This window comes from Mixophyes fleayi, chromosome 3 (assembly GCF_038048845.1).
Source record: "Mixophyes fleayi isolate aMixFle1 chromosome 3, aMixFle1.hap1, whole genome shotgun sequence".
Lineage (NCBI taxonomy): Eukaryota > Metazoa > Chordata > Amphibia > Anura > Limnodynastidae > Mixophyes > Mixophyes fleayi.
In genome coordinates this window covers 132,616,118-132,638,417 of record NC_134404.1, presented here as the reverse complement: position 1 = coordinate 132,638,417, position 22,300 = coordinate 132,616,118, and the positions used below count along the sequence as shown (strand labels likewise).

Genomic DNA, 22,300 nt, shown 5'->3' with positions numbered 1-22,300 from the left:
TACTTTATTGTATGGGAAGAGGAATTTGTGGTAGGTCACTGGTAAGACCTCCCCTTAGTACCATGTACAGTTATGGATGCCCTGTCTCCAAAAAGACATTAATGAAAATTTCTGGGAAGGGCTACTAAATTGGTGCATGAGCTGCATAACAAAACTTACATGGAAAGACCAACATCTGCACATGATTAGATGTGAGAAATATTCAAATACATCAGATATAGAGTTCAGGAAGGTAGTACAGTGCAGTAAAATAATTAAAGAATCTATGGGGGCATACATATTGCTACTGCTATTGCTTAGAAAAGAAGTTTTAAGAAAAAAAAGACTAAACCCACCCCCTTCCCCTCTTTACAAGCAAGCAAAATAAAAAACATGGCAAAGGCAGTCTAGATTACCATCTAGGTCAGGCCTGTCTAACCTGCGGCCCTCCAGGTGTTGTGAAACTACAAGCCCCAGCATGCTTAGCAGGTAGACAACCAGTTGATAGCTGGAAAGGAATGCTGGGACTTGTAGTTTCACAAACATCTGGAGGGCCGCAGGTTGGACAGGCCTGATCTAGGTTTTCTGGCATCAAATTCTATGTTTCTATTGCTTGTACTGGTTTTGACTGATGGTTGTAGGTTAACCGACACATAGATGAGAAACAGTTGATGGCTATTTAATATAGTGACAGTGTATCAACAGTGCGTGAAAGTTTCATCTTCTCCGTCATACTTGTTTTATGGCTTTCTATTACAGGCCTTGATGTAATGGTCTGTAGTTCTGAGATAATTTCTCATGACTCAACTCGCCTGTCGGATTCTTGTACTGTAGAGGAGTTTGAAGGTACGTTTTTTTTTTTTGTCATACAAATATTAACAAGCTCCAACAATGTGTTCAAACGGTTTAATGAAAGGGTGTTAAAATCCAAGGTGTCAGTGCTTCTCTAATACCCTTTCCAGCCCAGTACTTTAGTGTATGTCACACAGGTTTTATCATGCAGACAGAAATTCTGTATCGACCTTAAAAATAGTACTTCCACATAAAGCCAGTGTGACAATGTATTGCCGTATCTGTGGATTATGTGCTTGTTGCGTAACCTGCATCATGCTGTGTGCTGCACATGTGAAATAAGAACACTTTAAAATCTGCTAGGTAATTTAGAGATGCATGTAATGTGGGTAATCGACATATTACTACTATTACTAGATACAGGTGAAATAGCCCTTGGTTCTCATTGCGCAGTGCACCACTATGCCAGTCATAATGACACCCGCTCATTTTAATGAGGAGCCAAGTGAGCTTACTGTTACAAAATACACTGTTTTGTCTACATAATAATAACCTTTGATTTGCCTGACATTGACATGATTGTGTTTGAATCTTATTAATGATAGGGGTAAAATTATATTGATACAGCTGAGGGGGAGGGAGTTGGGGGGGTTGAAATTCAGAAGAAAACAATGTCAATAATCTGATGTTAAAATGAAGCATCTATTAAATCAAATTACTATTCAAATTGCCAACTCGACTCATTCTTAATCATAATAATAGAGGTAATTGTGAAGAGAGAGAGTTAAGTATTAAAGAAGGGAAATTAATGAGACTCCTATTGAATTCTTTTTCCAAATCAGAGAATGCGGCTCTCTCATATACAGAGTCTCCATCAGCTCCGCTTTCAGTTGCAAAGTCCATCTGCCCAATATGGCCCTTTTGCCAATGTAACAAAAACTGTCAATAATGACAGAATCTGGAGGTCTTTTATATGGTCCTTCCAGACGTCAGAGCAACAAATATTAACGCCTTAAAATGGGGACTTTATTGTAAACAAAATGTAAAATTTAGAAAGGTAACTTTTATTCCAAAATTTGTAAATTTTTGGGCATGTCCCCAAATTATGTATTAGTGTAGCATCAGATATCCAACATTTTCGGGCAAATGCCCGATTCCAATTATATCATGTCGTCTCTGCATCTGAGATATGTATGCTCTATTAATTGTTTGTTTTAATATGAACCTCTTGGAGTCTTGCGAAGCTTAGGGCCTTCATTGTATGCTCCATATTAAGTAGAATCTCTCTAAGAGGGCGGAGATCTATAAGATCACGTTTACAAGAATCCCAAGTTTTAGACCACACAGAATTTATATCTGCATTGATCAAATCTATATATAAATATTTAATCTTGAATTTATGTAATCTGAAAAAACCTACAATAGATCCCAGGTTAACCATATTATCATCATCACTTTGTATTCACATTTGTTATTTACTTATAATATAGTGGCGAATTTGTAGATATAGAAGAAATGGGTGTATGGAAACGCATGCATCTCCCATAGCTGTTGATATGAATACATAGCACCTCCATGAGTAAAAATGTTTTTTACTGCTAAAATGCCCTTCTCTTTCCAAAACCTACAAGTCTGGTTATCAAGCGAGGGGGTGAGTTCTGGTTTGCCCCACAATGGCAAGTACTTTGTAAATTTTGGATCATTGCTCAGCTTCTTATTTATTGCTAACCAAGCGGTGTATGTGTCCCTGATCAAGATATTATGTAATTTCGTAGACTGAATCTTCGCCTTGGGAAGATGAAGTAATACAGCTGGTGCGTGAGGAAAAAAAAATAATCCTCTTCCAGAGATCCATTAGTAAATTGTTCTAAGTGCAATAGCCAGTTTGATATGTATCTGTACATGGCCTTTCTATTGATAGCTTGAATATCTCCAGTTCTCCTTTACTTTTAGGTAAGGTGAGTTTTTGTCTTGCTGCCTTTTTTTTTTTTTTTTTTTTTTGACGCCGTATAAAGTGACTAAAGATAGTAGCAAAAAATGACATATTGAAATGTACTGACTGCTTTGGGGAGCATCAACATGGGGTATGAAAGCTTGGAAAAAAATTAGACTCTTGATAATTGCTACCCTTCCCATCAGTGACCCTCGCAAATGTTTCCAGCTGCTTAACTGTGTTTGAATCTTATTAATGATAGGGGTGAAATTATATTGATACAACTGAGGAGGTGGGAGTTATTTGCATCCCTAGATATTTGATGTATTCCCAATGGTAAAACTTGTGCTCAAAGTCATGTTGGGGTTGAATCTTTGTTTGGGGGGGATGGCCTAGATAAAGTATTTTATCCTGTAAAAGAGCTAAATCTTTATATGACACCAAGAATTACCGGGGCAGTAGTTTTGGGTTTGGATATGAAGAGCAGCATACCGTCAGCAAACAGTGAAAGCTTCACTTTCCTATTTCGTACCATAATTCCCGAGAAAGATTGAGTCTGTCTAAGGGCTGCCACCAATGGCGAATAAAAGTGACGATAGGGAGCAACCCTGATGTGTCCCACTACAAATAGAAAAGGTTGTGAATCTGAGACCATTCACTACATTCTGCGTCAGGGGGGTTGTATAGACATTCCTAAGTACTTTGACAAATTGCACCGGGAATCCAAATCTAGAAAGATTTTCATAAAGGTGATCCCAATCACCATGTTGAAGGCTTTTTCGGCATCCAAGGAGAGAAAAAGTGTGGAGTAGTCTCCATCAGCTTCCCACCCTGACTGGAGTACCGTGTTAACCTTTCTGATATTGTACACTGAATTCCGCCCCCAATTAAAACCAGTTTGATCTGAGTGTATAATGGAAGGCAGAATTACTTTAACACATTCGATTATAAAATTTTAGCAAACATTTTTGCAGGTGTTCAAATGTGATATTGTCTGTAAGAACTAGGTAATTTCGTGTGTCTACCGGATTTAGGTAAATCTTTCAGTATTCATCATCACCATTTATTTATATAGCAGCACTAATTCCGCAGCCCTGTACAGAGAACTCATTCACATCAGTATTGCCGTGTTGAAATGAGGGGGAAGGTATATGTCTGTTATTATAGTATTATAGAAGATTTGTAAAGTTTTGGAAATTCGAGTGAGAAGAATTCTATAGAACTCTCCGCATAACCCATCAGGCCCCGGTGCTTTGTTAGATTTAAGGTGTTTCATTAATGATACAACGTCCTCATATGAGATTGGGGGCAGTTAAGGAAGTAATCTGCAAATCTGTGAGCTGAGGTAATTCAATCTGGGACCAAAAGTTATGTTTATTCTCTAAGTTGGGTGTATCCCGTGCGTAGAGTGTTTCATAAAATGTTTGTAGAATATTCAAGATATCATTACCTGAATATCTTATTATTCCAGAAACGTCACACAGGGAAGTGATATATGTGGGGTTTAGTTCCTTGTAATAAAGTAGAGCGTAAACGACTCATTTTGTTTTCATATCTATAGATTTGATATCTGCCTTTTTTTGATGTACTTATTCCCCAATTGTGTAACCACATTATCAAAGTGTATCTGTATCTCGTGATAATGTGCCTTATTGGTAGGATTTGGGGAGTGTTTCCACTTCTTAATAGCAGTCTTGAGGTTCCACACTGCTCTGTATTGCGCAGATGGTAATGAGAAACGTACAGTGGCATGAAAAGCTGAAGCCCACAGCAAATGATTAAACAGGTCGCCCCTCCTACCTTCACTTTGAACTCTACTTTTTAGGGAAAAGCTGGGCTGGAGATGTTTCCATCATACACCTTTGTTTTTTTAACACGCATGTGTGTGGAGAAAATATACCTGAATGTATGGTGTTGGGGAGCATTACAATGGGTAGTCATATGTATCGCACAAAATAAAGTAGCTTGGTATTTTTTTTTAAACTGACACTATAATTTTACTTCTTAAACAACTCTAAACAAATAACCCTTCCTGTTAATGTATGCATTGACAGTGAGGGTTATGCCAGGAATTAATGACCTGTTAAAAAAAATATACCCTTTACACATTTGTCTGATTCATATAAAAGAGCATTACAAACATATCGTTGACTGTGTGATTGGAGTGTTTTAGTAGTTTCATTATTATTTATGAGCTAATGAGATATCCTAATATTCTGCAATTTGTGTTTGAAAGATTTCCAGTCATTTGATTTGGGTGTCTTTCGCCAAAAGTAAATGTGCAGTCTTCATTTCCTCAGTTGAGTCCCATGACATGACATTTTTAAAAGAAAAAGTGCATTTATTTCTTATTTACAGTGGAGGCAGCCATAAAGCCATTTTTTCTTGTTCTATGTTTCTATTAACTGTTTGTTTTGCTTTTATTTAGACACGGACTTAAGGCAGTCCCCAAGCATCCAGCCTGTTCAGAGCTCCGACTCCATGTGAGTGTAAAATTTGATTCCGTTCATTACTTTTCTAACTTGTAATGTGATAAAAGTTTATACCGTAAAGGTGCAAATAATATTGCTCATATAAAAATGTAGATATTATCTGTTTATGCTGTCATAAGCAAATTGCTGTCCAACAAATAATTAAAGCTAAACCAATTCACATGCACACTTTTAGAACAATAAATGAAAACGCATTACCAGGTACCGTGCACAAAATCAAAGACTAATAGAACAAAATACATTAGTGTTCAGTAGGTAGTCTTCACACCTATGGCTATTATGTGCATAAAATGTAACTGTAAACCTATGTCTGTATGTGCAACCAAAGTGACACATACTCCATGAACAGAGACGCCACCACCTGCATCAAGATTGATCAGCTGATGCCTATATATAAAAAGTATTGCAGCAAAAAAAAAAATGCATGTGCTGAAAAAGTGTTTAAAAAGATAAAATGATGTAAAAGTACACAAAGTAATCCACAAGCACCTGTAATAGTTTGTGAATTATCAGATAATAGTACAATATTATAATTGGTCCCTGTTGGGGCAAGTTAACTGAGGGTAACAGTGGATGTTTGTGGTACTTGCTCCTGGATAAAAAGAAAACCCCACTTCCTAGAAAGTAGGGATAAATAAAAAATAAAGTAAAAATGTGAACTGTCAACCCCATGCTAAAAGCTTTTTCACAAGGCATAGCGGAATGTACCACATGCAAGAGAGGGAGGGAGGGGGAGGCAAATTCCCACATGTGAAATAGATAGTGAAAATAGTTAGATATCTGTAATGAAAATCGTTAAAGTATATTAAAGACATTTGATATTTTATGAGAAGATCTTGGAAACCATCAATATAAATGTATATTGTTGTATGTTTAAAGTGTCCTAGACAAAGCAGCTGGCCATACACATTGAAATCTGATCTTGTAAAAGCAAAACATTTGGGTGACCATAGCTGATTCAGAAATCTAAATCTGATTGTATTCAATCTACAATATGATGTAAAATGTGTGAAGCAATAGCCTTTCAAAAAATGTGATTGCAACTTGTATGCCAATAAAAAAAAAAAATGTAAAGATATAGTAATATATATATATATATATATATATATATATATATATATATATATATATATATATATATATATATATATATATATATATATATATATATATATATATATATATATATTAGTACATGCACATAGTTCCCTATGAGGTACAATTAATAATCTGGATGTTGCCCAAAGTATTACTTTTTTTAGATTATTTTAAATACAGAAATGTAAAGAAAAATGTTTTTTGTTTTATTGTTTTTTTTAAACGGCTAATGGGAAAAGAATAAATGTGCTTAAACATGAAGTTATACAGGCTCCACCTCCTACAGCAAATAGTTGAATAAGGATGGTCTTACTGAACAACTACCGAATATAATCTAAATATCAAGCCCTTATAGAAGCATAGTGAAATGGATCTTAATGTAAGCTCTTAGGGCAAGAAATTCAAAGACTTGTGCAAATGAAAAGGGTTCATCAGGGGAATTCAGTTGACCGCACGGTGCTGCAGTGTGTCTCTGGAACAATCCGCGGAGACACTTAGTGGCAGAGATTTTACTAAAATCTCTGCACATTTTCCCTTGTGTCCCGTAGATATGGAGGAAAAATGGGCTGAGGTATCAGTGCCGTATTAGTCGTCAAGGTGCGCAGCCAGACATCAAGGCGATGTCTGGTGGCAGATCTTGGCTAATTGAATCTGCCCCATAGAGTTTATTTTTCACTTTTGAGACTTTGGGGGAACCATCAACAGACCAAACACTTATACATGTTTAGTAAAATCCACTTATAAGAGTCCTGAAACCAAGTGATTGATTTTATCCTGGGGTCTTTTTCGCTAATGTGTTTATTTTGAGTAGTGGGAAAAATCATTTCAGTAGAGTTACAGAATATACTTCTGTTCTATGCCCACTGACTAATGCTATTAATGTGTAAGTGTGAAAGAAACGCCTCGAATGCACAGTAGATACAAATATTAAACAACTCCTTCATGTATTGTAAGGTAACTTTTATGGACTCAAAACACATAAGACATTTAAAATGTAGGACCCTTTGTTGAAAGCCCCAGATACAACCAATAGTCCTGTCAGCCTCTATTGCAAAATGCCCTCAGGTAGTGTGTAAGTGTTTGTCTAGTGTGTGCCAGTATTTATCATCATCAACATTTATTTATATAGCACCAGCAGATTCCATAGCGATTTACAATTGGGAACAAATAGTAATAAAGCAATACTGGGTAATATATACAGTGAGGAAAGAGGGCCCTGCTCACAAGTTTACAATCTTAAATTGGATTTTATTTCTCACTTTACTCATGTTATTTAATAAAGCAAAACATATATTTATATAGTAATATGCAAAAATAGCAATCAAATTTCAATTGGTTTATATCTGTAACATCTCTGATTACCGTATTTTATGACAGTACATTTAATTCCCTTTTACCTCCAGATTGCACTCCCTCCTTCACTCTAACTCTGCTGAAGCCGTCGCCATGGGTCTCCTGAAACAGTTTGAGGGGATGCAATTACCAGCTGCCTCTGAGCTGGATTGGCTGGTTCCAGAACAAGATGCTCCCCAGAAGGTAGGGGCTATGTCTTGGATTTATGGTCTGTTGTCCGTTATGAAAAACACCATCGTTTAACAGCTTGTTCTCCTCTGCAGCAATGGGTAACAGTCCTATATTTGTCATGGGGAAAAAAGTTGTATCTTATATGGACATATACCTTCTGCTGCTAAACATGAAAGCCACAGATGATGTAAAATATGGTACTTGGTAGAATGTGGCATACAGAGAAAAAAAAAAAAAGAAATACACACGGTCTTCCACTTATCTGTTTCCAGCTCTCTAATAACTTTCTCCATAATCTAACATTGTTCCCTCTGTAATTTTTGGAACTCCATTTACCACTTCTAAACCGTTTCATGTGCATATTGATATCTGCAGTCACTGTCATTGACTTCATCATCATCATCTTAGTTTATAAGTCGCCACAGAATCCACAGAGCCGCACAATCAACTAAATATAAACATAACCATATACAAATAAGTAAGGGGGGGAAGAAATAATAGAATCAGTAAAAATTCAAACAAACAATAGAGAAGGCAATTTCATTGGAAGCCACCACTAGAAAAAAAGAAACCTTTGCAAAGAGGAGCAGGTGACAGGAGGCAGGTAGGGACAAGCTCATGATGGCCAACATTCAAGAGAGGCAGGGAAGCAAACTGATATTATAGGGGTGAAGAGAAACAAGTGGAAGAGGTAGGTGAAGCGGGAGGAGGGAGTTGTTTCGGATGGGGAGTGGTAACAAATGGAGACAATAGGGATGGAGAGAAATGAGTGGAAAGGACAGGTGGAGCATAAGGAGGGAATTGTCTTTTGTGGATGGTTGTGAGTTAGGCAAGAGTGAAAAGGTGAGTTTTGAGGGAGCATTTGAAAGAGATTGAGGATGAGTACGATCAGGTGGGTCAGCGAGTTCCGAAAGGAGCAGCGCGGGTGAAGTCCTGAAGGCGGAAATGTGAGATGGTTATAGGAGAGGAGGTGATACGAAGGTCAGAACATAATGGGCTAGTAGGGGAGTATTTCTTGACCGGTTCGGAGCTTTAGGAAGGGAAGGCGCTTAAGAGGGCTTTATAGTTAGAATACAATTCAAGTTGCTTACCCCTTAAAGAGTATGGAGGGCTTTGCAGAGAGGCACATCAGAAGAGGAACAGTGTGAGAGAAGTATTCGTCAAGCTGCTGCAGGGGCAGCCAGATTGCGGGGTGGGGGCAGATGTGTGGCCAGGCAGAAGAAGATTGCAGTAATCAAGGACAAGGGCATGAACGATTCTTAGTAGCACCCAGGGAGAAGAAATGTTGCAAAGGTGGAGGTGACAGGATTTTGTGAAGGACTTGTGATGGTGAGAGAAATTGAAAGCACAGTCGTTAATAACCCCAAGGCAGTGCACACAGGGAACAGGGGAGAGGTTCAAACATCAACCTTAAGGGAGACGGGAGGAGGGGATGTGACACTGGGCAGTGGAAAGACGAGGTACCATCGGCCATCCAAGTGGAGATGGCAGAAACGGAGAGATGTCTGTAGAGGAATGGTAGATTAGAGTGTCATCAGCATAGAGGTGATATTGGATTCTGAAGGAGTGGGTGAGTTGACTAAGAACAGTGCCTTGGGTAACCCTAACAGATACAGGGAGAAGAGTTGAGCAGGCACCAGAAGAGGAGACACTGAAGATACAATCAGATAGGTAGGAGGAAAACCCTGAAAGGATGGTGGCATGAAGGCCAAGGGAGAGAAAACTGTCAAGGAGAAGATGATGGTCAACTGTGTCTAATGCAGCAGAGAGATCAAGGAGCAAGAGGAAGGAGACGTGGCCCTTCGACTTGGCCAAGAGTAGATCATTAGTCACCTTGATGAGGGCAGTCTCGAACTAGCAGAGAGGGCAGATTATAAAGGATCAAGGAGAGAGTGCATGATGAGAAATTTTGTAGACTATTAGTTCCAGAAGTTTGGAAAAGAATAGGAGTAGGGGATATGGGGTGATAGCTGTAGGGACAGGCAGCATCAAAAGATGTGCAATGCTTGACAAGGCGGAAAGGAAAATGCTGGTAGAGAGGGAAAGATTGAAGAGAGTGGTAGGTGACAGCAAGCGTAGAGAGAACGGAGAAGGTGGGAGGGAACAGGGTAGAGGGAAGAGGTTGAAGGGAAGTTTGAGGTGAGGCGTAAGAGGACCTCTAAATCTGTGACAGGAGGCAAAGGGCTTTAGGAATGGGCTGAGGTGGGAGAAGAGCAAACAGTAAGGAGGAGATGTGATGTATTGAGTCATGTTTTCCCCTTGAAGTAAGAAGCAACGGCGGAGGAGTAGGAGCGGTGGGCACTGAAGGGAGTTGACGGTGTAAAATAGGTGACTGGTGTTGTGCACTGGGAAGAGAAGGTTTTTGAAGTCTGACTGTTCGCAAGAGAGAGAGGGCAGCGTGGTAGGAGGACAGGATGAATTTGAAATGGATAAAGTCGAGGTGGGACTCTTACCAGTGGTGGGGCTCAGGATTGGTGGAGGCAGTACCCGCAGTTGGGGGGAAAGGTGAGCTAGTGGGCAAGGGTAGATGGGGCAGTGAGGAGGCTGGCGTTGGATGCAGGGGAGAGAATATGTGGCTGAGGGGAGGAAGGAATGCGTTCGGCTAGGGTTTCCCAAACCCAGTCCTCAGGGCTCCCTAACAGTGCAGGTTTTCTGGATCACATGTGACATAATTGGGACCACCTGTGGATCTGTTACAATGTGTCAGTCAGTAATGAATACACCTGTGCTCCAACAAGGAGATATGGAAAACCTGCACTGTTAGGGAGCCCTGAGGACTGGGTTTGGGAAACCCTGCGTTAGGCTAAGGAGTTTTGGAGTAGGGATGTTGCAGAAACAGTGGAAGGTCTTAAAAAGGAAGGGGGGAGAGCAAAGAGAACAAGGGATAAGGAGGGATGGTGTGAATGAGACAGGGGAGAGAGTACCAGAGTTGAGAAAATGGTGATGGTAGGAAGAAGGTAGTACTATTGGATACTAGGGGTGAAGAAAAAGTAGAGATGGAGATGGTAGGAAATGTTGAGAGGGAAAGAGATTAGGTGGAAGGTACATGTAGGTAATGTCTGATGTAAAAAAGAGGACAGACCTCTTATGTATGTAACTGTAGGGTATAGTGCTAGGTGGTTAGACAGGAAGCAAAAGGGTAGTGAAGGGAAGGCCCGATTTGTTAGATGGTTAGGAAGCTGAAGTGGGCATTGCATAATGGCAAATGGGGACTACAGTATATGTAGAAAATATACAGTCATGGCCAAAAGTTTTGAGAATGACACATGTATTGGTTTTCACAAAGTTTGCTGCTTCAGTGTTTTTAGACCTTTTTGTCAGTTGCTATGGTATACTGAAGTAAAATTACAAGCATTTCATAAGTGTCAAAGGTTTTTATTGTTTATGCACAGAGTCAATATTTTCAGTGTTGACCCTTTTTTTTTTTTTTTTTTTGAAGACCTCTGCAATTCGCCCTGGCATGCTGTCAATCAATTTCTGGGCCACATACTGACTGATGGCCGCACATTCTTGCCTAATCAATTCTTGAAGTTTTGTCACAATTTGTGGGGGTTTTATTTGGCCACCTGCCTCTTGAGAATTGACCACGAGTTCTCAATGGGATTAAGGTTTGCGGAGTTTCCTGGCCATGGACCCAAAATTGATGTTTTGATTCCTGAGCCACTTTATCACTTTTGCCTTATAATAAGGTGTTCCGTCATGCTGGAAAGGCATTGTTCGTCACCAAACTGTTCTTGGATGGTTTTAGTACCATTGTATATTCATGGCTGTGCTTGTAGGCAAAATTGTGAGTGAGCCCAGTCCCTTGGCTGAGAAGCAACCCCACACATGAATGGTCTCCGGATGCTTTACTGTGGGTATGACACAGGACTGATGGTAGCGCTCACCTTTCTGTCTCCGGACAAGCGTTTTTCCAGATGCCCCAAACAATCTGAAAGAGGATTCATCAGAGAAAATAACTTTAGCCCAGTCCTCAGCAGTCCAATCCCTGTACATTTTGCAGAATATCTGTCTCTCCCTGATGTATTTCCTGAAGAGAAGTGACTTCTTTGCTGGCCCTCTTGACACCAGGCCATCCTCCAAAAGTCTTCACCTCACTGTGCGTGCAGATGCACTCACACCTGCCTGCTGCCATCCCTGCTGCCATCCCTGAGCAAGCTCTGCACAGGTGGTGCCCCGATCTCGCAGCTGCATCAACTCTAGGAGACGGTCCTGGCGCTTGCTGGACGTTCTTGGGCACCCTGAAGCCTTCTTCACAACTATTGAACTTCTCTCCTTGAAGTTCTTGATCTGATAAATTGTTGATTTAGGTGCAATCTTACTAGCAGCAATATCCTTGTCTGTGAAGCCCTCTTTGTGCAAAGCAATGATGACTGCACGTGTTTCCTTGGAGGTAACCATGATTAACAGAGGAAGAACAATGATTTCAAGCACCACCCTCCTTTTAAAGCTTCCTGTATGTTGTTCTAACTCAATCAGCATGACCGAGTGATCTCCAGCCTTGCCCTCGTCAACACTCTCACATGTGTTAACGAGAATGGCTGTCCCGATGTCAGCTGGTCCTTTTTTGCAGGGCTGAAATGCAGTAGGAAAGTTGTTTTTGGGATAAAGTTCATTGTCCTGGCAAAGAAATTAATTGCAAATCATCTGATCACTCTTCATGACATTCTGGAGTATATGCAGAGTGCCATCATAAAAACTAAGGCAGCAGACTTTGTGAAAAATAATATTTGTGTCATTCTCAAAACTTTTGGCCATGATTGTACTAGAAGAGACATGGAGTTATGCTGGAAGGAACACAGGAGTGCTGGGTCCGGTGAAGATAACTGAGGGGTAGTGGATAAAAGGTGGAAGTCAGTGGAGAGTTGCGTGCATAAAGGTGGCTAATCATTCCTTGGTGAGTTGTACATATATGCAGGAGGATGGTGGAGTCCAGCATGGAGTCTTGACTTAATCTTCATAAACTCTGACAACTGGCATTCCATACCTAAACTCCAACTGCAATTACCATCACTACCCCTCTCATCTGCTCTGATCTTTCCATCCCTATCTGTACATATTTGTAGCACAGTCTGTAAGAACTCCCCACAACTGTGCCCTTATTCCAGAATTCATTTATTGGTTTCCAGACATTCCGACAACTTTTTAAAAAGCGCAAAAAGATAAAACGACTTGCTAGAAAACTGAAACTGGTATGTGGAAAAGTGGAAATGCAAGGGCTGCATGGTTTCCCATTAACTAGCCAAAGAGTTGTGTAGCCACTAGCTTGCCTGTTAAACCAATGCTTGCCCATTACAAATTCCATGCACAGTAAAAGAATTTAATTCTGTAAAGTTTTTTTTTCTGCATATTATTTTTAATTTTTTTTTAAGATTAACAGTGGCGTAATGTAAATTTACACAGCTACTTTACTTGTTTGATCTGATGAGGATTTAGATGCGTGTTGCCTGCGCTCTGTTCCACCTTTGCATTGTTATCAACACGTTATTCTTTGCTCCAGCTTCTGCCAATTCCAGATTCCGTGCCAATCTCGCCAGATGACGGAGAACATGCGGACATATACAAGTTGCGCATTCGTGTTCGTGGGAACTTAGAATGGGCACCACCAAGACCACAGATCATCTTCAACATCCACACAGCTCCCACGTATGTCATAACATTGCAGATCTTGCCTTGGTTAGATTTAGAGCGATCTTGTGGCATTACTTATATCTATGCTTCCATTTTAACAGAAAAAAGGTGGCAGTCACAAAGCAGAATTACAGATGTGCCGGCTGTGGTATTAGAATTGAGCCTGGTAAGCTATTGCTCAGTATCTCTGTTTTCTCAGACTTTCACAGTGTTATACTGTATTTTTGTATGAAAACTCCACTACCACCTAAAATGGTGAGCACGCGCTAGTGAACAAATCCATGCCCTGGGTGATTTTTTAAATTTGCTCCTCATAATGCTATTTTTATATAGGCCAGAGTCTAAACTATAGTATATTATTGTACATACAGATTTGTGTCTTCACATAGGATAATGTTACTTGGGTTTTTTTCATATGACAATTTATTAGCCAGAATCTACATCTTCCCTCAGTTGTTTTGAGACTACTAAAGTACCTCTTGTGTGATAGGAAAATCATGTCTCCTTTTCACTGCTATGTGGCCTTCTACTAACTTTAAAATGCCAGACTCTGGCTGGACAAGCACAACATTATAAAGCATTTGTGTGGCTTCACCCTTTGATTGCATATTCTGTCTGTTTTCTCTCATCAGATTACATTAAAAGGCTCCGTTACTGTGAGTACTTGGGTAAGTATTTTTGCCAATGCTGCCACGAGAATGCCCAATCTGTTATTCCTGGTCGCATTTTACGGAAATGGGACTTTAGCAAATATTATGTCAGTAACTTTTCCAAGGACCTTCTCACAAAGATTTGGAGTGATCCACTGTTTAACCTGAATGATGTCAACAATGCAATGTATCGAAAAGTGAAAGCTCTGGAGCAAGTCCGGGTAGGTGTTGCTTCCTGGTCCGCGTGAGGCCATTATAAACTGGTCAGACATGTAGGAATTTTGCATATGTAATATATATCTTTGTTGGACTTAATAGGGGATGTTCATTGTTTATTATTACAGCTATTAAGAGTTCAGCTGGTGCATCTGAAAAACATGTTCAAAACTTGCAGACTTGCCAAAAGGTGAGAGGTACATTTCAAATATTGGGGGTGCTGTTCCATAGATACAGGCGGTGATAGGTTTGTGAAATGAACCATTTTCTTTATCATCTCATCTCAAATGGTTATGTTTGTGTTATTATGTAGCCCTTTTGTCGTCCAAGTCGTACCACAAATCTCATCTCATTTTTTTTTTTACATAGCATACTGGAATTATACGATTGTGTACCTGGACACCTGACAGAAGACCTCCATCTCTTCTCCTTGAATGACCTTGCTGCCATAAAGCAAGGGGAATTGGCTCCACGGTTGAAGGAATTAGTGAGGCTTGGAACCTTGCATGTTGATAAATGCATGGTAAATATCTACAAAATAACATTATCTTTGAACTATACAATTCTAGTGATTATACTGAATGTTCCAATGTCACAGACTAAAAATACATACATTAACTGCAAAGAGCCTATTTAAAGGTTTTTATAGAGAGGTGTAATTGTTTTGGACCTTTGTTGCTAAGTCCACATTTTAGATATCTGAAATGTTAATTAATGTTGTGCTCTAATTTTCTGGCACTGCCAAGCCTATAGGCTCACTGTCTATTATGTTCCTGCCCTGTAGCTGTGCCAAGCCAAGGGCTTCATATGTGAATTCTGCCAGAATGAGGACATCATCTTCCCCTTCGAGTTGGCTAAGTGTCGACGATGTGAAGGTATGTTCCACAGTGGACAGCAACCTTGCCATGTGATTTAGCAGTGACCTAAATCTGTTGCTATAACATATTACAATGTATGCACAAGATTCAACATACAATCCAAGGATAAATGGAAAAATTATAAAACCTACATTGAGTATGAATACTGACCTGAGTCTGACCTAGGCAAGTGTCAAGGCTCTTGTGAAAGTAGCCAGGTCCAGAGACAGATAAAATTTCTGAGTAGTTTGTGTATTCAGAGGCGTTGGACTTAGCCAGGCTGAACGAGCAGAGGTGAGAACTCGGATCCTGTGAAAATGCCAGGTCTCGACATCCATAATTTACTTAGGTGAAAATGATATTCCTAAGGTGGGGTGTGAAGAGCCAACAAGAAATGGTTTAAAAATCCTTGTATCAGTAGTACAGTGTTCATTTCTTTGAGGGGGTCTATCTTGACTGAAATGTGCCAGTCTTCACAATGTGTACACCTCACACGCCAATCCCTGAACTTGTAAGTAGGGACTCTGGCTTTTATTTCCTATTTAATTTTCTGAAACTCATTTGTGCAGCATATTGTATGTCTTTGTTAATTTTTGTAAATAAGCCTTGGAAACATTTTTCAGATGAAATAAATTTAATCTAGTGTGTTCTCTGTGATTCTTTGTGAACTCAGGGAGGCTCATGCTACATGTGTATGTGATTTAAGTGTGAAACATTAATAAGTGGTTCTGGTGAACATAAGGACACCATAATAAATCGTTTGTGGTGCAAGAAAAGGTGTATGCATTGTTAAGGTGACGCCAGTCACGGACAGCTGTTCAGATTGCTGTATCTGGGACAAGCTGGGCGATTGTTACAGATGGGTTAAGTAAAAATGCCCTCAGACTATAGAATATAGCACATTTATTACTATTACTACACACTCAGAATATAGCACATTTATTACTATTATGCTTTAATGTAATCTTGTAAATTCCGTCATTTAATTCTGATATGTATGCGATTGTTTTTCTTTTCTTTTTGTTGTTTAGTATGTTTATAACTTAAAAAATTTCAATAAAAATACTGGATTTAAAAAAAAAAAAAAAAAAAAAAAAAAAAATGCCCTCAGACAATATATAGAGCTGTTTCTACTCTTCCCCTTTCTGTGAATGACTTACCAAGCTTTCTCTGAAAAATATAAACATATCAAGCATAGGTGGGAAACTGGGATGCCATGGAGTATTTAGAGCAAAAAGCATTAATGGTAACTATTATTCACCATTTTTCCTCATCAGTCCTCCATGATACATACCAATGGGATGTACCCAAGCAATACAATAGAGGGCTATAAAAAACAAACCAGATCAGCCACATATGTTGCATATTCAAGAATGTATTCAGTGGCTATGTGGAGAATGTCTCCCCTAACTGAGCGTTAATAGAAGATAAGACATCCAGATGATTGTGACTTAGCAAATCTATCCAGCTGCTTTGCACATCTCTGTTGCTGAAGCTTGAGACCTTCTTACCCAAGATGCTACTACTACTACTCGTGTTGAGTGAACTCTCAGAATCTCTGGCACCATTACACCTATCGGGAAATTGCTTGTTTAGTAGGGGCATATCCTTTTAGAGTTCCTCTAGGCATCACAAAATGTTCTTCAGTATTTGTAATTTTTTCTGTCCTGCACAAATATATAGAGATTGCACTAACCAAGTCTGAGTGCAGTTCTCTTTATTTTTCATCACTAGGCTGTAGACAAAAGGATGGTAGCAGAACTTTCTGATTAATGTGGAATGCATATATTACTTTTGACACACATTGGCTTGAATGTGAGTAGCACTGTATCTGTGCCTGTAATTCTCTGGATAATGTGGCCAAAATGAAAGGATTGTTATCATTTCTGCTTTCTTTATCTCTTTGAAGCCCAAACTTCTATTGTTGGGTGGAACACTTTCTGATGCAGTGCCTCTGGATGAACTTGTTTCTGTCTGAAGTAATCGGCTACTATGTTCTGTTTGCCTGCTACATGCAACGCTGACAGTGACTTTAGATTTCTTTCTGCCCAAGACATGATTTTGTGCTACTTCTCACGTTCATGGTTATGCTTCTACTAACTCCTTGGTGATTTATGAAGGCCACAACAGCCTTCTTGTATGTCCCTTTTAATTGAAGGCAATTGAGCACTTTAATTTCAGAGACATTCATTCTCTTTTCTTGGCCATGTTCCTTGTGCTATTTAATCTAGAAGATGGGCTCCCTAGCCTGCAATACTGGAGTCCGTTGTGAGTATTATTCACTCTGGCTCTGGAATCGACACTCCTGTTGCCTTTAAGTTTAGACTCTGCCACCAGCTGAAAGATGTCCTGGTAGTTCTTGGCAGTGTGATGGCATTATTCAGAGAAATCTGTCTGATCTCTTTGGTGGAGGAAAACATTCCCGATAATCAAAGTACTTTTTTTTTAGCATTATTTGGTGACAAGTCTGTAGTTGATGTGCCAGGGCCTGGAACACCTTTCTTTTGACAGAGATTCTTGGTTTTGTATAGTGTTTATCTGGACACTTTATCTGCTGTGATGGGATGATTTTTTTGCCTTGTTCACAATCCGTACATTTTCTTTCAAAAAGGAGGGTCACTTGAGCTCAAGAGAACTATTTGGGTGCAGTAGGAATATTCTGCCTGATCTACTTCTTGGGCCATAGCTTCTCATTTCTTTGAAGTATTGACGAGACGAGGAATATTAGAAATAGTGTGACTTTCGATCCTGTTGCAAGCGGTTAGATGTACTCCCAGATGAAGTTTGTATCATGGTGTCTAATTTATCTAGAGTACTGATCCCTCAAATGGGATATTGTCTACACTATTCTTTGACTGAGCTTCTGCTACCCAAGCGTGAAACCTGAGAGTTCTCCTATTCACTGCTGCTGATGTTATTGACCTTGGTATCCAAGGAGGCTTCACATAAAAATGATATGCATCTCTGCATAGCCGCAATACCCCAACATATATTGTTTGCTCATCTTCTTCGGGACATCTGAATAAAGTGTCTTTCCTGTAGTCTGAGCACTCTGGCCACTGAGGCTATGGTCCCTGAAATTAAAAACAACTGTCCACCTTGGAAGTTCATTCATCTCCATAGACTTTTATGTGTTTAAGCAAAATTTCCACATTAATCCACATTAAACATCCTAGATGCCTCTTTAATCCCATCAAGTATTAGAGTGGTTGTCCTACTCTGACTGTGAGAGTATCTATCTTCAAAAACGATACTTGTTTGAAACGTTGCTCTCTTTATACCTTGCATAGCACACAGATCCCCCTTGGTCACAAAAGATACCTTCTTCCAGGCTATATGTTCCTTAAACTGCTAAAGGGGCTGACCACCTCCTCCCCTTCACCTTTTTGCTTGAGAGCGACATATTGCACATTTGCTGTCCTTCCCTTCTACAGGCCCTACAATAGTACTGAAAGGAAATTGCTGTGTGCGGTTGTTCTCATGCTCCATCATTCTCCAGATGTGTGGCTGCTATAAAGCCTACCTACCTAGTTCTAGAGACGGGAAAAGACATAGGGGAAGAGTAGGAATTACCTTATATACTGGTTGGGGGCATTTTTACTTAACCTGTTTTTACCTAATCTAGAAGGGAATTTACCCGTTGTAATTGCTGCCCTGGAGGAATGAAGAGGAAATGGTTATTAATTGGCTGCTTCCATGTTCATAGTGGTGAAACCATTGCAGTTCTAATTGAGTAATAGATTTGTTGTATGTTGTAAAACTGTCTCCAAACTATATATCTTACCCACACTTTTTTCTCTCTCCACACCAACAGATTGTAAAGCATGTTATCACAAGTGTTGCTTCCGCTCTGACCACTGCCCAAAATGTGAACGATTGCGGGCAAGGAGAGATCAAATGGCCAGACTGAGCCTCGAGTCCTACAATTCTGAACAAGAGGAGGAGGAAGAAACATCACAGAAGAGGAATGCTGATTGAATGCATTTAAAAGAGCATATGGGGAGCTAAGAATTAGAAAGACCATTGTACTGTTAAAATGTGCAGGGCCATTAGAAGCATCATCAGCCATATTCCACTGCAGCTTGGGCAGAGGGGGTTCCTTGAAAGACACTCCCAAATAGACAAAGTGCATTTGCTACTGCCAACCGTTTCACTTCTTATCTTGATTCCAAAATCCATTCAGTTTTATTTTTTACTGGCAGCCAATCAATATTTTAACTCCTATTTGTATTTGGAAGCAATGTCATATTATAGTGTGGGATAAGGAACATCTTTTTGGAATACTGTATCTTGGGGGTAACTTAACTCTTGTGTAATTGTGACTGAGTTGCTTCCAGAAACCCCAGCTCACAGAATATCCAAAGTTGGACTTTCACATGTAGATCTGTTTGACAATGTTCACCCTATATTGCAATTAGGTGCTGCCAAATGAATATTCTGATCATGGCCATTAAGTGGGGGGGGGCAAATCTGTCACGGATCTGGTGTATGATGTACACATGCAGGTTCAGACACCATGTGATGTTCTGCAGCAGATTTGGGCAAGTCAAAGGTTGCCAATGATACACATGTTAGTATTATGTTTCCTTTAGCACAAGTTGGATAATTTAAAGTGCACATGTGGTGCTTTAGCAAGTTCTTTATCTAGAGCACACCTAGAAAAAATATAATTGCTTTATGTTCTTCAATTTGTCTGTAAGGTGAGCAGGTCTAGGTAATCTGTTGCTCTTCAGATGCCTTTAAACTACAACTCCCTTTATGGTTTTCTATTTAGCCTTTGGCAGCACATACTGGCAGTTTAATTTGGAACAATACAATTAAAGATTACTTAAACCTGTTGTAAACCTTAGTAATACAGTAACTGCTACATAACAGGGGGGACGGGACTAATCGGAGCAGATAAGTTTAAATATAAATAATGTTAACTATATTTTAAATGGGAGCCAAGAGCTAACTAGATTGAACTGACATTACCATGAGGTCCTTGGGTCACATGACTGTGTCCCGCTGTATTGCACTAATGTACTAACTGATTGTATACCCAATTACAGTATTGATTTGTCCAGTACAAAATATTGAGAAACTTTTATTGTCTATTAAAGTATATTTTATGTTATTTAAATATATGCACTATCTTATTCCACATTTAAAATGACTTATTTAGCTGGAGCCTCAGTGAGGATAGTTTGAAATGTAAATGATTAAAAAAAAATGTATGCTAGGTGGTGTTCTCAACATTCCATCTGATATGGCAGCTCTTGGAACACTCTCCTGTGTAAATACTGCAATCTGCTCTGCACTCACACTGGACTGACCATTGTTGGTGTGAAGGTGTCATGCAAAGCTATGAATACTTTGCTCATAGAATTTTCATGGAAGGCCTTTGAGCATCTCGTCACTGTACAGTTCATGAGAAAAACGCGTTGCATATTATCTGCTCCTAAGTAGTTATAGTGGGCTGTGTTTCCTCAGTCGGACTACAGTGTATCTGCAGTGCAGTTTAACACTCACTATTTAGAGAACAGTTTAAGGGTTTAAGTGCACTTCAAACAGTGGTGGCGGTGATTTTCATGGCACAATTAATATTAATAAGAATGTTGCTCATTCACTAGTAATGGCTTTACTGAGGCACATTGTGTATTGCAAGTAATTGTCAATGTGTTTGACTTGTATTTTTACAAGTCAAACACATTGACCTATACTTTACCAATCAAAGCAATTTCTCTGACTGCTTGTGACATCTAGCCTATTGAATAAATGAGGGTGACAGCCAAGGACACAGAATCAGCGTAAGATGTATGTGTAACCATCAAATGCCTCCCAATAGAATAGCATTGTGTAGAAACAGGTTCTATTTGTGGCAGTGATCTGGGGTTTCCTGAACAATATTTCTCAGTGGGAACATGCTGACTTTATTATATTTTTTTAAGATAATTTCAATCCCGAGTTGTTGTAGTTACTAATACATATTACAGGAGTGATGACATGAGACATTTAAAAGTACTTGTGGCAGTTACTACTTTTGTGGGCATTCTCGCTTTATATTAAAGAGCCGTTTGGTTGCTCTGTTCCTTCAGTTCTATCGCAAGATTTCAAACCTGTCTTTAGATTACTTACATTAACCCATATTTCCTTTGTCTCCTTACACATGTGCAATACTTAAGGCACCTTTCTTTTCATTGCCTTGATCGGAGATATGCAGAACATGCACTTGTTGTGGGATACCTGAGGACTGGTTTGAGCACCACCAAGTTAGATTTTTGTGCTCTTTACTTTACTACCTTGATTTCTTTCCACTTAGAGACTCAGCTGTTCTCTATACACAAGTTTTGCTGCTCATGCTTCAGACCTGTATAAAAATGTTGTAAAAAAAAAAAAAAAGACGAGTAAAATGCCTTCCATAAATGGGAAAGCTCACAGCTCCCCCTACAGGTTGTTACATGTTATAGCACTTTACTAAATTGCTGCTTTTTGGATACAGTTTGCCTGACCTACTGTATCTCCTTAATATAAAAATACCGTAATTTAATTCAGTAGAGAAGACTAGAAAAATGTTTGTTTAATGCTTAAGCTATACATCCTCTAACCAGTATCAACCATTTGTTATATATTTATGAAGATTTCAAAAGACTTATCAGCATAAGTAGTACATCTTGTTCACACTGACTGGACACTTTATGACACATTTTCGGCACTGCTGCTGCAGGCTCCAGCTAAATAGACCAGCATCTCAGTCCTATTGGTGACTGAAACCTGTACACTGTAAATGTCTGGTGATAGATAACCCTGTAAATACTTATTGTTCCAATTGTATTATGAAGCCTCATGTCTGTTGCACAAAATAATTGCAAATTTAAGTTTGTCCTAAATAAATGTATCACTTGAAAAAGAAAGCCCAAAGTTGTGTGTTTTTTATTGTTTGTTTAACTTTAGATTTTTATTGAAATATTTAACATTTAAATCATGGTTGTCCATGCCTGTAAATGTGGCCCAGCAGGAGTTTTGGTTGTGGCAAGGGGGCAGCGCTGGAAAAAAAAATCCTGCAAAAAAAAAAAGAAAATACTTACGTTGCGGTCACGTTAGCTGACGCTCCGGCTCCCTCCGGAAAAAAGTTTTTGCCATTTAATT

The 22,300-nt window shown here is 39.3% G+C and overlaps 1 protein-coding gene across 6 annotated transcripts in view; it reads left to right on the top strand.

Moving 5' to 3' along the window:
- The window catches only part of RUBCN (rubicon autophagy regulator), a 37,650-nt gene extending 15,585 nt beyond the window's left edge, over window positions 1–22,065 (top strand). For all 6 annotated transcript variants that reach the window (XM_075202348.1, XM_075202347.1, XM_075202351.1 and 3 more), the window contains 10 exons: window positions 739–825; window positions 5,133–5,187; window positions 7,698–7,830; window positions 13,319–13,464; window positions 13,551–13,615; window positions 14,082–14,320; window positions 14,444–14,505; window positions 14,685–14,838; window positions 15,100–15,190; window positions 18,987–22,065. In XM_075202348.1, the coding sequence (XP_075058449.1) occupies window positions 739–825; window positions 5,133–5,187; window positions 7,698–7,830; window positions 13,319–13,464; window positions 13,551–13,615; window positions 14,082–14,320; window positions 14,444–14,505; window positions 14,685–14,838; window positions 15,100–15,190; window positions 18,987–19,150 (1,196 nt within the window). In that variant the 3' untranslated portion in view covers window positions 19,151–22,065. The remainder of the gene's footprint in view (window positions 1–738; window positions 826–5,132; window positions 5,188–7,697; window positions 7,831–13,318; window positions 13,465–13,550; window positions 13,616–14,081; window positions 14,321–14,443; window positions 14,506–14,684; window positions 14,839–15,099; window positions 15,191–18,986) is intronic.
- The last annotated feature ends 235 nt before the right edge of the window (window positions 22,066–22,300 follow it).